The sequence below is a fragment of the Brachycentrus maculatus genome, unplaced genomic scaffold (assembly GCF_059751285.1).
Source record: "Brachycentrus maculatus isolate JH-2025_06_01 unplaced genomic scaffold, ASM5975128v1 h1tg000518l, whole genome shotgun sequence".
NCBI classification, from domain to species: domain Eukaryota; kingdom Metazoa; phylum Arthropoda; class Insecta; order Trichoptera; family Brachycentridae; genus Brachycentrus; species Brachycentrus maculatus.
In genome coordinates this window covers 121,234-134,725 of record NW_028281264.1, presented here as the reverse complement: position 1 = coordinate 134,725, position 13,492 = coordinate 121,234, and the positions used below count along the sequence as shown (strand labels likewise).

The 13,492-nt window shown below is 31.9% G+C and overlaps 2 protein-coding genes across 2 annotated transcripts; one reads left to right on the top strand and one right to left on the bottom strand.

The window, feature by feature from the left end:
- Window positions 1-2,637: 2,637 nt before the first annotated feature.
- Window positions 2,638-3,010, bottom strand: LOC148301769 (uncharacterized). Its single transcript, XM_088272744.1, has 2 exons — window positions 2,887-3,010; window positions 2,638-2,825 (listed from the first exon to the last, which is right to left on the bottom strand). Exons 1-2 carry the CDS (start codon window positions 3,008-3,010, stop codon window positions 2,638-2,640), a joined length of 312 nt encoding a protein of 103 aa, XP_088128870.1.
- A 2,624-nt stretch (window positions 3,011-5,634) lies between these two features.
- On the top strand, window positions 5,635-11,368 carry LOC148301768 (inositol monophosphatase 1). Its single transcript, XM_088272729.1, has 6 exons — window positions 5,635-5,898; window positions 6,750-6,883; window positions 6,973-7,120; window positions 7,231-7,448; window positions 7,560-7,711; window positions 10,277-11,368. The coding sequence occupies exons 1-6, from the start codon at window positions 5,836-5,838 to the stop codon at window positions 10,381-10,383; spliced, it is 822 nt and encodes a 273-aa protein (XP_088128855.1). The 5' UTR covers window positions 5,635-5,835; the 3' UTR covers window positions 10,384-11,368.
- Window positions 11,369-13,492: the final 2,124 nt, after the last annotated feature.

Sequence of the window (13,492 nt, the reverse complement as noted above, 5' to 3'; positions counted from 1 at the left end):
TTACCTTATTGGGATTCCATTAGAAGATTATTATATAGTGTGTATAGTCATTATCTACTTGGAATTATATTAAGAAGATGTTATTTCATGTACATAGTCATTACCTAATCTGAATTATCACTCAATACGATATGCACCATAACATATCGCTCACTCCTTTCAAGAACATCATAAATCAAATGTCGTCAATTTTCAGTTGTGCATGTTTTCAGAATGCCCAGAAAATGTACTTTATCCCAGCAAAACAGGCAGATTTTTAACTTAATATTTACCCGCTACAGGGCAGAAAATGTTGTATTAGCATTTTGAAGAAAAGGTAGTGTTTAATTTTTTTTTAAATATACTAAATATTTTTGAAATGGAAAAAAAACCTTCGGATTTTACCTACAAAGGCCTGTTGCACAATAAAAAGTTCAATAAGTGGCTTGATATTTATTTTTAATACATTGTGTTATATTTTTAAACTTTGAAAATGTTCTCCTGAAAAATCAAGTTTTTTTATTTATGACGTACTTGAAAGAACCGAGCGATATGGGTTCAACCAAGTTAACATTATTTATCCGAGTGAAATGTAAGATATAGTGTCCTCCAAAACACATTTTTATTCTCACGAGCATATTATTTTCCTTTTCCAAAAATTTGCGCATCCTTTTTTAATATTTCAGGTAAAACCTAAATATTTACCATATTTAATATATGACTCAAAAACACGGCATGCTGTGATGATCCAATATTTTGTATTATGAATACATACATCTGAAGGATGAAACTTGACAAAGAAAAAATAATTTAATTGTGATGGCGGAAATTCACCGGAACAGGAATTAATAAATTTCTTTTGTTTTATTGTTGAAACTGAAACTAGATTTTAGCTCCAACAACAGAAAGCCAATCATGGTTACTATAGCTATGGTATTATAAATGTTGTTTCACGTGACATTAAATATTCAAGCGGGGATTTAAAAAAAAGGTCTCTTTGAGTGACTTTTCTGGAAAATATGAGCATGAATATGTTTTTTTAAATATAAATACTGATCAAATGTGGAAGAGACGAATAATATTTGCCAAGAAAGGGTGGTATGGCGCTCTATTTTCACTGCTTCTCCTACGGGAAGCGGCGTGATGGTTTGTTTGTTAGTTAGCAACAGTTCGAGCGAGGTTATTCGTTATCTGTCCCACCACCATATGGAAGTAAGACGCACAAAAATAAATTCCCAGGCACACACAGTCTCAGAAAAGTCATCTGTATTTTTTTGTATCTGTATATCTTCATATCCGTATATCTCTGGTAGTGTGCGTGGTTACCATGGCACTATATGGGGCGGGCTAGAGGTCCAATCAGGAAGAGGCTAATATCCGAGAAGTTTAGCATAGCAACAGTGAAACCCACCCCTTTACAGACGCGGATTCGAACAAGTCTACAAGCTTTTTTCGTAAATTTTAATGATGGCAACACCTACGTTTATTCGATGGAAATGATGGGAACAATTATTCACTGGAATATCAAGACTTTCCTATATGAGACTGCATAAAAAATCAAATCTATTCACACAAGCACACAGACATACACACACACACACACACTCACACATTTATATATATGAAAAAAAATATATATATATATTTATATATATATATATATATATATATATATATATATATATATATATATATATATATATATATATATATATAAATATATATATATATATATATATATATATATATATATATATATATATATAAATATATATATATATATATATATATATATATATATATAAATATATATATATATATATATAAATATATATATATATACATATATATATATATATATATATATATATATTAGATTAAAAAAAAAAAAACAATATTTTTAGCTTTTCCACTTTTTTATTTGACCAGCGACCGGGTTTCGTCGTTACCGACATCATCAGACTGGTCTGATGATGTCGGTAACGACGAAACCAGGTCGCTGGTCAAATAAATATATATATATATAAATATATATATATATATATATATATATATATATATATATATATATATATATATATATATATATATATATATATATATATATATATATATATATATATATATATATATATATATATATATATATATATATATATATATATATATATATATATATATATATATATATATATATATATATATATATATATATTAGATTAAAAAAAAAAAAACAATATTTTTAGCTTTTCCACTTTTTTATTTGACCATCGACCGGGTTTCGTCGTTACCGACATCATCTGACCAGTCTGATGATGTCGGTAACGACGAAACCCGGTCGCTGGTCAAATAAAAAAGTGGAAAAGCTAAAAATATTGGTTTTAATCTAATAATAAATTAAAAATGCAATTCCATCACGAAGTGTCAGTGGATAATATAAATATATATATATATATATATATATATATATATATATATATATATATATATATATATATATATATATATATATATATATATATATATATATATATATATATATATATATATATATATATATATATATATATATATATATATATATATATATATTTCAGTCCTCTACGTGATTTTTGGTTTTAATGCATTTTTATAAAATAAAAAGCATTGATGATATAATTACATTTTGTAAATAAGAATGGCCGCATGGAGAGAGTCGTTGAAGGAATCCTTTGTTTGAGCATCTGCAATTCCGGTAGGCGCGTAGGAATGTAGGACAGTGACAGAACTATCAGCCGTTTGAAGGGTGATGCGTATAAGACGTTCAGAAATCGGTTCCCAATTGACCATGCATTTTGCTACTCTTTCTGAAAGGAGAATTGCCACCCCTTGACGGTGATGTCATTCTTTTCCGGAGTGCAGACATACCTATATGGTTATCCAACAACCTCTTTCCAGATCCTTTCCATTGCAACTTGCACAATCCTAGAATGTCTAACTTGTAGTTTTTCATGATACGAGTCGCGTGAATATCCTTGCCGTGGACCTGCATTGTCCGCACATTGTATGTGCCGATCGGAAAGATTAGTTGTTGGATAGGAGCCGTTTTCGTAAAGCAGCCCTAACATAGTCGGGTCCAGGGGTGCCAGAGAAGCTGGTGTCTGAGGCTTTAATGGACTTGACCTTATCCAAATATTTAAGTAAGTAGAGTGATTGGCCCTGCGTTCCTGAGACCTGAGGTCCGAGGACGCCTCAACAGGTCGGCTCAACCTTATTTCCTGCTTCGCCTGGCCTCTCATCACCAATCTGTTTGGCATGGGAGACCCTTCTGGTAGTTGCACTACCGCCAACATAGACTGGTGAATTATTGAGGCACGCAAGATTCACCAGGCAAATATAATAAATTAATACTAGCAGTTATTTCTCTCTACAAGGACAGCACAGCTAGAATACGAATTAATGGGAGAATTACATTGTGGTTTGCGATAGCAAAAGGCTTAAACAGGGTTGTGTAATGTCACCAAAGTTGTTTAATCTGTAAATATACGATCATACAAAAGATATTGAAAGTATTAGAATCGTAGCGAGAATGACAAATGTAAGTTGCTTGTTGTATGCGGATGACACAGTATTGCTAGCAAACAATGCGGAGGATTTGCACCGAATAGCTTCCAGAACGTATGATGTATGTATGGAAAATAAGCTTGCAATGAATAAAAGTAAGCCATAGGGCACGGTATTTGAAAGAGAGAAAGATGCAACATCATGAGAAATTAACGTATATGATAAATGCTAACAACAAGTGCAATAATGTTTATATCTAGTAACCATGTTCTCAATGGATGAAAAAATGGATAAAGATTTTTAAAGAAGGGTGAATCTAGGGAAAAAAAATAATATTTGTTTTTCAATAGAGTGATTTTATTAGAGTGAAAATATGTCCATGTTAGATAAACGCCAGTTCACAACGGAGTGCTAGAAACGACACTGATGTATGGAAGCGTAACATGGAATTGGCAAAAGAAAGATGAAAGTGGAATGAACGCCGTTAAAATGTATAACCTCAGACAAATGCTTGAAAAAATCAATGTATGATAGAATTAAAAATGAAAGTAATAGAAAGGAATGAGTTAGAAAGAAGGTATTAGATAGGAAGGCTGAACCAGACTGATATTTAAAAAAAAAACAGAGAGTTCATTAAGGTAGTATGGATATGTAGAGCTAATGGATAACGATAGCATAACAAAGAAAGTATTTTTTGCAAATATGAACAAGAGAACAGAACGAGGACGGCCAAAACGTCCAGATGGCACGACCAGATCAACAGAACCTAAAATCTACATAATCGGGGGGCATGTATGACTATATGTATGGATGTAAAGGAAGCTAGAAAAGTATGTCAGGACAGACGTGTGTGTCCTTTCATGCTCTTTGACCCCTGTAGTGAAACAACGTAATACGATTATATTTTTCTACAGAAGAAAATAAAATTATTTGAAAACTTGTTGAAAAAACGTGTATTTAAACTAATTCGTCAAATTACGTTTACAAATATCAAATGATTATTTAACCCTTTACCAGCCAAGCATAGAAAATGTTTTCTGTCTATCAAAGTATTAGCCTGTAAAGTCGAAAATGTCCAAAGACAGTTTCCGCGAATGGGGCTTAATTTTTCAAACTTTTTAAAGATAGTTTTTGTTGGGATTTGGTTAATAATTCATCAAGTATTAATCGGTCAAAGTTTAACACAACTCGTTCGTATTATTGGATCTAAATCCGGTACTGTCCATATTATTTTGCAGAGGGGTGTTAACGGAGTTAGCACTGTCCTATTCAGAACATCAATACCCAACCATTTCCCGGAAGAGAGGTGGGGACGCTACAAATACATAAACGCATAGCCGAAGGGATGCTAGCTCCACGGCGCAGCGCGTACAAAGGTGACAGCATGAACTTAAAGAGAGACAGAGATAATATTCATAAACAAAAATCTAGAGGCGTTCACTAAAAGACAATAATGTTGTTCAGTACTTACTTAAAAGTTTCATATACGCATATTTATTAAATATTTTTGTCTGTTTTGCAGGAATATATTAAAGACACACAGTTTATTTTAACAATGCAAACTATTCTTTTGATAACCTTTTAATTTTTTTTTACCATAATAAATCTTTTCTTTAGTCCAATCAGACCCTTTCAAAACAACTTATTATTTTTGATTCATTGTAAATATTTTAAGAATTTTAAAAATGTATCTGGCTAAAGATAGATCATCTGGTATGTATTGAATAAGCCATTTATTATAAAATGGGATTATAAATTCATACTAGAATTTAAGAGAAGAATAAAGGAATACGAAATATTTGAATAGGCAAAAAAGGAAATATTTGTGACAGAGGAAGGTCCAGCCTAGAAACCATTATTAAAAGGATCAACCTCATAAATTTTGTTATCATTTATCCTGCGTTCGGGGCTGTGTACTAAGGTTTTCAAAATTTAGTGAGTAAATGAAATAATGATCCAGGGATAGGTGAAAACACATTTATATTGTAAGGTTGAATTTTTTAAATAATATCCAAATAAAATAGAAAACTATAACAAAAAATATGGTACGAAAAGTTAATAGTTTCCTAGCCGTTGCCGCGCAGGCGGACTCGACGTCTGTATACAGTTTCTATTCTTTTGTTTGTGGTGGTATCTATAGGGTGGGTGGCTTCTGTAGTGTTTGTTGCTTATGATAGTATTTGTGTCTAAGGGTATATAAACCCCCCAGCAGCCCTTCCCGGCCATTTTATTTCATTCTTCCTGCGTTTCCGGTTCTCTTGAGTTTGCCCTATTCAGTTGATTCTTGGCTCCCTCATTAATTATATTTTTGGAATGGACGGTGATTGGGATTTAGAGTTTGAAGCTGTCAGCAGACTGGTGGAGAGATGCGGAGAGGTGAGTGCCGTCATTCCCCTTTTCAAAACATTATTTTACAGGATATTTCTGGAAGCCATCTCCCAGGAGTCAAATCTCATGGAAAGAGCAACCCGCAGTTACGATGAACCTGTCAATATAATTTTGACGTTTAAAAAACAAAATCTTAGCGTTTCCTGCAATTATTTATTTATTTCCGGGTAAACGAAGAAAATATTTTTTCAGGGATGTTATTTGCGGTCATTTATACCATGTTGGCGTATTATATTGCGACCTGTTAATTTAATTAACCTGCGTTAGCCGATGAACTCAAAATATATCATGTTTGGATTTTTCTGCGTATTGTCTCGTTTTAAGAAGCATCTCAAAGTCGAAATTTGGAAAAATAATTGGCTCTTGTATTGGATATAAAATTTATACATACAAATCTTAATTGTGATATAATCATTTTTGAGGTTAGAATTGACAAGTTCGTTAATTATTATAAAATTGAGTGAACTTGAGGATTAAATACAACGGAACTAAGAAATGCACTGGTGGAACAATGGCTCGTTTTATTTTTAGAGCAAACATTTTTAAATCAGAGTAAAATTGACATTAATTTTCGGGTAAAGATATTTTTTTGTTTCTGATAATTTTCTTTTAAAAGATGAAATATTTAATGCGATTTTGCTTTGTAACATTTCAACCATTTCCAAAATGTGCGTCTTATTATACTTGGATATGTTTTTCAAATGTGTGTAATCGAAATTATTAAGGAGAATAAAAAAGAATATTTTTTTTATAGAAGATTCTTATTTGCGTATTTTTATAATGCTTCGATTTCTTTGTCCTTCCTTAAGTCTTATTTGTGTAATTTGAATTGTTCACAGATAATACTACAAGCAGTGAGTACGACCAAGAACGTGGAAACTAAGTCCTGCGAAGTAGACTTGGTAACAGCTACAGACAAGGAGGTGGAGAGTGTGCTCGTGGGGGGATTGTCCGACATTTTCCCCAGCCACTTGTAAGTCATCCTTAAAATAAATAGGCATTTTCTATATATCTGAATAGACGTAAAGAATAGTTAAAATGAATATTTTTATGTTTTTGAAGGTTCATAGGAGAAGAAGCCGTATCTGACGGGGGTAAATGTGAACTTACCAACGAACCAACATGGATTATAGACCCTGTCGACGGTACGATGAACTTCGTTCATGGTTTTCCTCACTGCTGTATATCCATCGCCCTATTCGTGAACAAGGTAAATTTAACATCCACAAATTAAATGACAATTTTGTTTTAAATATTAATAAATGAATAACTGATTTTTTATATCAACCAAATTAATTTTGGTGTTTTAATTTTTGGCAGGAACCCCAAATTGCTGTTATCTACAACCCGATATTGAACCAACTATTTACTGCACGCAGAGGAAAGGGAGCATACTTGAACGGCAACCCTATCCACGTTTCTGCCGAGACCGAAGTTTGCAAGGCGCTAGTGATGGCTGAAGCCGGAACTAGCCGGGATCCTGAAAAGATGTCGGTTGTTCTGGAAAACCTTAACAAGCTAACTCCGATCGTTCATGGGTCAGTATCTATTATTTTATTGCAAAATAATACATATAAGAGCGATCAATTATTTAAATAGTGTTGTTTGCGTTTTAATTAGCAGAATATGAAATTGTCGTTTTTTTACAGAGTGCGTACTTTGGGGTCGGCTGCGTTGAATATGGCGATGGTAGCCTGCGGAGGAGCTGACATCAACTACGAGTTTGGAATCCACGCGTGGGACATTGCGGCTGGTCAACTGCTAGTAGAAGAAGCGGGAGGCGTGTGCATCGATCCAGCCGGTGAGCCATTTACCTTATACAGATTTTCTTTATTTTTTCTGAAAATCAGCCAAGTTTGTACATTTTAATACAAAAAATAGATAAAAAATAGAAAATTTGCTAAAAAATAGATATTTGAGAGGACAGACCAAGATAAAAAAATTGTTAAACTGTAAAAGAAAAAAAGACTTGAAATTTATTATTAAAAAAAATTGTGCTTCTCATTGCCAAGAATTATTTTTATGTAAATAAATCATCTAGCGACAAAAATCGACCAATTTTTTTTTGTGTTGCATTAGTCGGATTTAAATGACATCTCTTGAATTTTAGCGCGTAGAAGAAAAAAACAGCTAATATTAGGGTACAGAATAGAAAACAAAAAATACATCTTCACAAGTCAGATAGTACTCAGACCCTTTTTTTATACAAAGTATTGTTGGAGAAAGACCAAAAATAATAAGTAATGTCATATTAAATACTGCATTGAAAATAAAAATTTCAAGTCTTTAAAATATTTGAAGTGATTTATTTTTTAACTTTGTAATTAATAATTATAATTCAGAGCAAAATTGGGTGATTTTCATAAAAGTGTAATTTGGTGTGCAATACAGAAATGTAAAAAATGAGAATAAATCGTAGTAATATTTGATTGAGAAAAAAGCAACACAAGTAATATCTTGAACATCTTATTTTTTTGTAAAATCTTTTGTGATACTGTTAAGTCAATTAAGAAATTCGCGTTGAATAATTGAAGTATTTTCTCGAAAACCTAATGTTTTATCTAATTTTTTGAGTATTTTATTTCAAATTTCATTGAAGTATTCCATGCCAAATAAATTCCTCCTACAAATTTGTTTGATTATTTTATGAACAGATATTTACACATTGAAGACACACAAGTTCACATATTTGAGAAATGGAAAGGTAGGTATTGTACCAGAGCGTCAAATCAATTCATCAATTCTGTACTGTTAGCGCCATCTACACGTATAAAATTTTACTGAAATGAATCGTTAAAATCCCAGCGGAAAACGGGTACTATGAAAATGATTCTCGTAATAACAGAGGGCGCTGTGCGATTTTTTTAAACCAACAATGATAATTTAGTATTTACGAGGGTAGGCTCACCCAGTAATCGCAGCCGTGATAATGAAAAATGTAGGTACTCATCACACCCATCGTTTGGAAGTTATCGTTATTACTTCAAAAGTTGAGAGTTCGAAAAAGTTGTGAGCTGAAAGTATCTAAGTTACTTAAAAATAGGCAGAATAGGTGTGTAAATTTCATGACTCTGCAGCTGACCGTTCAGGAGCAGTCGTTTGAATTTCGAAAGTGGATATATCGAGGTAGCTGAGAGTTGAGAATAACTCGATTACTAAGAAATCACTGGCAGGATAAGCTGTGCAAATTTCACGACTCTACTTCGGGAGTTTTAATTAAAAATTCGAAAGTTGATATCTCGAGATAACCGAGATGAAAATATCTCGGTTCCTCAGAAATCAGTCAGAAAAAGCGCTGAGGATTTTACGGCCGCTAGAGCTCAGTTCGGGAGTTGTTAAAAAATTCAAAAGTCGGTTTTAAAGATTTTTTTTGAAAGTGGTTTCAAATCACAGATGTAACGATTTGTAGTTGTCGGTAAAAAGTCGAAAATCGATACCTCGAGATAACTGAGTTGAAAATATTTCGGTTCCTCAGAAATCAGTCGGAAAAAAGCTCATCGAATTTTCGACTATTGCTGCTCAATATTTTTGTGTTGTCCTTAAAATTTCGAAAGTTGATATATTAAGATTTTTAACTCGTTACATAGACGAAAAATTAACTGGGTTACCAAAAAAATATAGGCGCAAGAATTGTTGCAATTTTCGCGACGCCTGCATCAAACTGTTATGGAGAAATTAAAAAAATTTAAAGTTGATACTCGAGATAGAACTGAGTTGAAAACGTCTCGGTTCTTCAGAAATTAGTCGAAAAAAGCACTGCGAATTTTACGAATGCTCACTATTCGGGAGTTGTTAAAATTTCTAAAGTTGATATCTTACAATTTTTAACCACCCTACCTTCGGGTTATTTTCAGGCATTTTTTTATAAACAAGCAAAAATATCACAACGTTTGTTGTAACAAAATATTTTCAGGTATGAAACCTGACAAAAATTTGACAGTGTATCCGGTACGCATTAAATATTTTTGGAACAAATACCTTTTCTCGTGCGCGTAGGTCATACGGGTTAGCGCGGAACGGTGAAGAAAAACCGCGCGTATCTAGTACGTTCGTATCTGTAGGGTGGTAACTCGTTACTACGAAATCACAGACATAAAATTGACTGAGTGATCAATAAATTAAAGTCGGTTACGAAGAAATCACACACGCCAGAATTTGTGTAACGCGAAATGACGCCTGCATCTCACCGTTTTGTACCTAACCTCATAATTTAATTATTTTGATTAAACGCCGCAGTTCATACGATATTTGTATTAACATGGCCGCAGTACATAGGAATTGAATTGAAAATATTATGTAGGATAATTTTTTTTTTATTGCTCATGAATATTTAGAGGGCAAGATAAAGAATTGTGTTTATCTTTAGGTGGAAAGTTTGATGTATTATCGCGAAGGGTGCTGTGCGCCAGCACCATGAAACTTGCACAAAGCGTGTCCAAGTTGCTCTCGCAGTATTATCCTCCCAGGGATTGAAGCGCCATTCACCGAGATAGCTTACTTATTACCCTCTTTTTATGTTATCTTTTACAAGTTTACTTTTCCAAAATCTACACATCAACACATTAGTCATAATGAAATACGAAAATATTATATGAATTGCAAATTTTACGCGTATCTAATTTTGCGTCACAAATTTTGATTTATTTTAATACTGACTTATTTAAAACAACAATCTGACTTTTAGTTATTGTTATTTATTTTATTCAGTTAAGATTTTAATCTCATTCTCAACGATGTGTTATGTGTAGATTCTAACCAATTTTCTGGGGAAATTCACAGCGGAAGGCATGTTTTTAACTCTTATTTCATTTATCGTTGTAGTTCAAATTTCATTTATATTTATGACACATTTCAAATATCCATAAAAAAAACAGTTTTGCCCATTCAGTAAATAAATCAGTTCGCTTATTTCTAGAAGGTTTCACATCAGTTATAAATGCATCTCATTCGCTGTGAGATTTCCCGTTCTTTAATTTATAAGTATATTGTTTTTTTAAATGTTAGCTAAGGTTTCTTCTTGTGTCTAGGTGTACTCGTATTTATGTCGTGTGTTATTAGATACGTAAGAGTTTTCACAATTTTCCTGTATGTTATAGTCTATCATAATTTTTTTGGCAAAAAAATTATATTATACGTTTATATACGTATTCAGGATGTATATAAATGTAAAACATAATTTTTATATATATTTCCTCTTATATTTATCAGTAACTAATTCGAACTATTATAATATAAGATTGTCATTTATCATATCGACTCGTCTAACACTGAGCGCCAGTATGGTGAAATATATTTTCGTTTTAATAAATGTGCTCAAGGTAAATATACGCATTATCTAAAAAAAAATGTATACTTTGGAGTGATCTTATGATAGTCCAAGGATCGCTGCGAAGTGTATGATTTTTTTTTACCGCAAGTTATGTGTCATATTTTAGTTGAGTAGATTTACAAAAAAAAATCTTCACTTAACTGGCGTTTATTATAATCATGAATTAATATATAAGAATTAGTTAAAGTTAAATTAAGGTAGCTTTGAAATTGTACTTAAGTTAGTAGCTGATGACGAATAGCATATAAAAAGAAGTTATAGTTATTAAGGTAGCTTTGAAATTGTCCTTAAGTTAGTACTAGTTAGTAACTAATGACGAATACCGCATAAGAATTAGTTATAGTTAAATTAAGCTAGCTTTGAAATTGTCCTTAAGTTAGTATTAGTTAGTAACTAATGACGAATAGCACATAAGAATTAGTTAAATTAAGGTAACTCTAAAAGTTAGTATTCGTACATTTAGTTACCTTCCGCCAGTATTTAGTTCCTGTAACGCTGTAATTTAACGCCTTTATCTTCTCTCAGAATAATTTGTTAAATTTTTGGTAAGGTTTGTTACATGAAACATCTTGGGGGACCAAAACGTAGTATTTTTATAGATATTTATTTTACCATAAATCAACGAATCACACATTAATAAGATACAAACAATTTGATAATCGCGAATCGAATTTTAATAACCTCAATCTATTAAAAACATGTCATTTACGTTACGAAGAACTTTGAACGGAAAATGATGGGTTTTTAATGTTAGTAGACCGATGAAATTTTATTCATGGTAATCAGGTTTTATTTATCCTATTATTGAACTAATTTTTTAAAAATATCATTCGTTATAGTAAAAAAATATCCATGATAATAGTACGTTACGTTCCCCTTAAAGAGCATGTTTATTTAATGGTTTCTGATACGATAAACATTGTTTGCCCTTTTCTCGTACCGTAAGAATTTAATAACACATTTTCCGATTATTTGTTTTACATAAGAGTATGTTGCGGTCGCTAGAACAAAATAAGTTACACACACCATCTACATATACTTAGCGACTACTGCAGACTGACTCTCTTCTTCATATATTTCGCCTTCCAGATTTATACAAACACAATTTTCGATAATCTGTTCTATACAAATTTTACTAATCTGATTTACCTATGTATATATTGTGTATTATTATTATTATTTTTTTTGCTATAAAATTACGTAAATTGAGTCTTCCATTGTCCTACACGAACGAAATATATCTGCGTCTATTTCCATTTTCACTGAAAGTATTTGCGTTTTTTTTAGTCAGGTTAGTTTTTTTTAGGTTATGTTAGTTATTAAAGAAATTTAGTATTAGAATATTAGTAAGCTTCGTTGTAAGAGCCGTTGTGTTCAAGTTGCTTATATTCCCAGTATTGCATATGCGTGTCGTGCTTAGACTAGGTACTTGGGAATCCAATTAATTCTTTACACCGCTGTGCTCATGCTAAGAGCAAAAGCAGTGGCGGTAGAGAACTCGAAATATTGAGCTCTAATGTTTCTATGAATGTCTTCGAACGGGATGTGATTTTTTGCATTTGTTTTCTCTAACGCCCGTTGAAAGCAAATTCAATATCGCGTACTGTATTCGAACAAATCTGTACAAACGCTGGGTAGTATAATTGGAGTTCGCTATCGCCACCGCCTCGCTTGAAGTATGAACTCCGACTGATATCTGGAGGACCGTCATGACGCCTGTACGGTTTTTAGCAGGTGAAAAATTTATTGGATAGCCGAGTGTAGGTTAATTAATTATGATTTGATTTTTGGTTTTTCTTCCATTGCACCCCAGTGCGATGGCAAACGTGTAACAATGGCAAATATTAAGATAAGTACTGCTAGTTTAATTAATCTATAAATAGGTACTAAAATAGGCTGTAAAGTATGCTAAGAATATTTCATCCTTTTAATATTAGTGCTTCAAAAGCTGTATTTAAAATACGTCACTTGTAAATAGGCTAGAAAATGTGATTTGAGAATAATTGTAGGTTTTAATACCGTTACCCAATTGCCTTCATTATTTATAAGTGTATATATAAATAAACCTTAGTCGCTAGAGTAAATGTAAAGTAGAAAACAGTGATAAAATAGATAATATTTCAAAGAAACGAAAATTTTTAATAAAATTACATAGAACAGTTGTAGTGTTTCTAATATAAGACGAATAATCTTTTGATGTAGTTACGATTATTTCAAAATATTTTATCATTATTATTATTTAATTTTTCTTCA